The 4097-nt window shown below is 35.6% G+C and overlaps 1 protein-coding gene across 1 annotated transcript; it reads right to left on the minus strand.

Annotated features, from left to right (window-relative positions):
- Window positions 1-799: 799 nt before the first annotated feature.
- On the minus strand, window positions 800-1798 carry LOC113234920 (histone-lysine N-methyltransferase SETMAR-like). The gene has a single exon (XM_026470441.1). The coding sequence runs from the start codon at window positions 1796-1798 to the stop codon at window positions 800-802; it is 999 nt and encodes a 332-aa protein (XP_026326226.1).
- Between the last annotated feature and the right edge of the window lie 2299 nt (window positions 1799-4097).

Genomic DNA, 4097 nt, shown 5'->3' on the forward strand with positions numbered 1-4097 from the left:
ATCATGGCTGTATGCGTCTTTGCTTTTTACATCATTTTAGTTCGAGTTGTATTGTCTATGGAAAGAAAAGAAAGAAAAGTAATTTATTCAGCACAATACACGTGGAGTACAATATTAATAATTAGTATTAAAAGTGTATTATTGCACTGAAAAGGACCCAACTCAGCTAATACTGCAGCAGGGCCACAGCGCTGGTTTTCAGTGGACCCTTTTCGAAAATGCCGATTAAAGGAAATAAAAATATATGAATAAAATAAAAACAAAACGTGGACGCGAGTTAAATAAAAACTTAAACATGAAACAATATAATTAAATAGGAAACATAACACAAATTTCAACTAATGTCCCAACAAAGATTCACTCTGCTTTTTCTTTTTAATTTTGTATTTTGAGGCGCTTTATACAAATAAAATTGTTCCAGACGTGTTTTGTAGATTTAGAATGTGCTCTTTGAGTTGACATTTGAACGCATAAACGGATTGTGAAAGAAAAATATGGGAGAAAAGCTAGCTGGCCATCTGTTGATAAAAAAGAAAAACAAAAAGCCGGCCTTTACAAAATCCATAATTGTTGTAACAAGAAATAAACATTATATTTATCTCCTCGCAAATGTAATGAAAAACATTGTATGAACCACGGGCAGTACATAAATTCAAAACTCGAGTTATTAAAGCCCGAAGCCGAAGGCAGAGGGCTTCTGATGGACCCTAGTTAGTAAATTCTTATTTGCCCAATGAGGGGTGATCCAAAAGTAATGATAATCAATAATAAACACAATGAATATAATAAAAAAATAAATTTATTTCTCAACATAGTCTCCTAGCAAGTCTATACATTTAGTCCATCTCTTTTCTAAACCTAAAATTCCCTTAGAAAAAAAATCTTTATCTTGACTCTCAAAAAAGTCCTCAACCGCGGCCATCACGTCGCTATCATCGTCAAATTTCTTGCCTCGGAGGTGTTTCTTGAGTCGTGGAAAGAGATAGAAGTCACTGGGGGCTAGATCTGGTGAATAGGAGGGGTGTTCCACCAGTTCAAAGCCCGCTTCCTGAATGGCAGCCATGGCGATTGCAGCTTTGTGAACCGGTGCGTTGTCTTGATGGAACAGCACGCCAGCCCGCAGTTTGCCTCGCCTTTTCTCCTTAATAGCCTCCCGCAATCTTCTTATTTGTTCTGCATAGTAGGAGCCTGTAATAGTGGCCCCCTTTTCCAAGTAGTCCACCATGATTATTCCTTCAGCGTCCCAAAAAACAGACGCCATAACAGTCCCTGCTGAGCTTGACACTTTGAATTTCTTCGGCGTCGGTTCATCGGATCGTTTCCATGTCATCGATTGTTGTTTTGTTTCAGGATCAAAATGGTGGATCCAGGTCTCGTCCATGGTCACAAAACGTGACAAAAAATTATCCGTGTCTGCCTGGAACTTTTCGAGATTTGCTCTTGACATGTCGACTCGTTTCTTCTTTTGCTCGTCGTTTAACATTTTCGGTACCCAACGCGCGGTGACCTTTCTCATATGCAATTCGTTCGCAAGGATTCTTTGAATGCTGCCATATGAGATCCCTGTGACCTCAGCAACATGCCTGATAGTCACTCTTCGATCTTCCAATACAACTTCTTCAACTTTTTTCACATTTTCTGCAGTGAGAGATGTCAATGGGCGTCCTTCGCGGTGTTCGTCTTTCGTCGATGTTCTTCCCAGCTTAAACTCCTTAGCCCAGCGTGCAACTGTGGAATATGGAGGAGAAGAGTCCCCTAATGTTTCCACCAAGTCGCTGTGTATGTCTTTGGTAGACATTTTTTTCAAGCAGAGGTATTTAATGACAGCTCTGATTTCGTGTTTTTCCATTTTGATGTTCACTCCTTGACAGTTCGTATTCAAATGAATGTAGCTCCCGGGAATCGTGGCCTATTTATATGATTTTTTTTTCCTGAACTAGTGGGTAACTGAGCAAGTGACTGATATTTTTTTTGTATTTTTGTGTGCACTAGAAATAACTGATTAATCATTACTTTTGGATCACCCCTCGTACTATTTGTTCTGTGGCTGTGACTGGTTATAACTAATTTTGGCACGTCATCTTTAACCATCTTTTTTTTTTTTCGTAATTTTGAACTTTAATTGCTGTCTATTTGTTTTTTTAACCGACTTCAAAAAGGAGGAGATTCTCAATTCGACTGTATGTTTTTTTTTGTATGTTTCTTACGCGATAACTCCGGTATTTGTGAACAGATTTTCATGATTCTTTTTTTGTTGGAAAGGAGGTACTTCCATAGTGGTCTCATTTCATTTTGAAGAAAATCATCCGCCTCGAAGGGTGGCTGTTCACGCATAAAGATTCATTTTCATAAAAAGCGCCTAACATTAATTTAGGAGCAATTATTTTGATGGTTGATTTTGCTATTTCTCCAATTCAAGGCATTTTTCTCTCAATATACTTTGAGTAGTGAGAACTGATTTTTATTATCTCCAGTGTCAAGTCCTGTATAGTGGCGAACTAGGGGATATTTAAACTTAGCAAATAGACGTAATTCCACGTACTTTTGAGGTCGGTTTTTTTAGAACTCAGTACTGAGATTATTGTATTGTGTGATAGTTTCGTGATTCAGCAAATACGTGTCTTAGTTGTGACTTTTGTGTTGTTCGTGTTTGTTTGAGAAAGATAATTAACTAATCACAAATATGAAATAATCAAAGCTAAATAATTAATCTTGTAAACATATATATCCCTTTCTTAACTAAAAGCAGTTAAGAAAGGGCAGCGTGTACCCGTCGTGTAGTTATCGCAAATTAAAGGCAATGTGATTCGTCAATGCCATAGTTCATATTACAAATTGTAGCTGGTTGTGTGCACACTGGTAGATTGTTTTGTTTTCCTTATATTTTATTCGCAAACTTTTTACATGTTTGGAATGACACTTGTTAAGTCAATTTAAAAAACTTTCATGCTTCAGCTAAAAGCACGAAATATTAGAAAAACATTGGAATTTTATATATATAACAGTGTAATTAACGTTGTAATACGCTGGATTTGATCATTGGTAAGTGCTTACATTTTTATGCTTTTTTTAATAGTTTTTTTTTGTGCCTACTTCAACTAAACGACCTTGAAAATTCAGGGTAAAAGACCTACAATCTGCTCTGTATCATATTGGAAATTTCTATGCAATCAAAGGCTTGATCTCATGTGGGGCTCAGATAGTTTATTTCTTTTGCTAAATCCGAAAGGACTTATAGTCGATTGTCGCGTGACTTGTTACAATATATGATGACAATTTTATTTGAATTGTTTTGGCTTACACAGCTACTATAGGGTTTTTTAGCAAGAATTTTGTTTTGTAATGATTTACATTTTGATAAATAAAACAATAAATTTAGACAACAATGATTCAAATTTTTATTGTATTAAAAAAATAAGGTTTGCCAATTATGAATGAAAAATGTTACAGATGTCGATTCTTTCATCAAAGTTTTTAATCACTTTTTGACAAAATGGTGGGTCTATTTCGTTAATTACTTTACGAATTTTGAGTTTGAACGCTGCAATCGATTCGATTGGCTCCGTATAGACTCTATCTTTAACATAAGTAACCCCATAAAAATAATCCAGCGGTGTTAAATCACATGATCGAGCTGGCCACTTAACGGCTAAATTTCGTGAAATTATGCGATCGGGAAATTTGGTTTGCAATAAATTCATTGTTTCGGTGGCTGTGTGACTGTACCATGTACGTAAGCCAACATCAACTAAATATAAAGAACTAGTAACATCTGGAAAGTTTCACCGGGCTTAAAGAATCTATTACTTCAGTTTCTGACCTAAAGAACGCTACAAATGTTTTGATGTTTATTTTGTAATCTTATTACACAGTTTAATTATTTTTATTACAATTTCTAAATGTTATACCAACGCTGGAAAAACGGATTCCAATAATTATTGTTTGTGTTAATTTTTCGATGAATCAGGAATCACAACATGATTAAATTTAGGAATGAAACAGTGTTTTCGGATCTATAAATCGCGTATGTTTGTTTTTTTTTTAAACAAAGTAACGTTTCGGGCCCTTTACAGGTCCCATGGTCACGACTCACTGAC

This window comes from Hyposmocoma kahamanoa, unplaced genomic scaffold, assembly GCF_003589595.1.
Source record: "Hyposmocoma kahamanoa isolate Upper Pololo Valley unplaced genomic scaffold, ASM358959v1 86, whole genome shotgun sequence".
NCBI classification, from domain to species: Eukaryota; Metazoa; Arthropoda; class Insecta; order Lepidoptera; family Cosmopterigidae; genus Hyposmocoma; species Hyposmocoma kahamanoa.

Bases quoted from the DNA above. Each gene is read 5' to 3' on its own strand.
- LOC113234920 (XM_026470441.1), bottom strand. From the start codon at position 1,798: ATGTCTACCAAAGACATACACAGCGACTTGGTGGAAACATTAGGGGAC.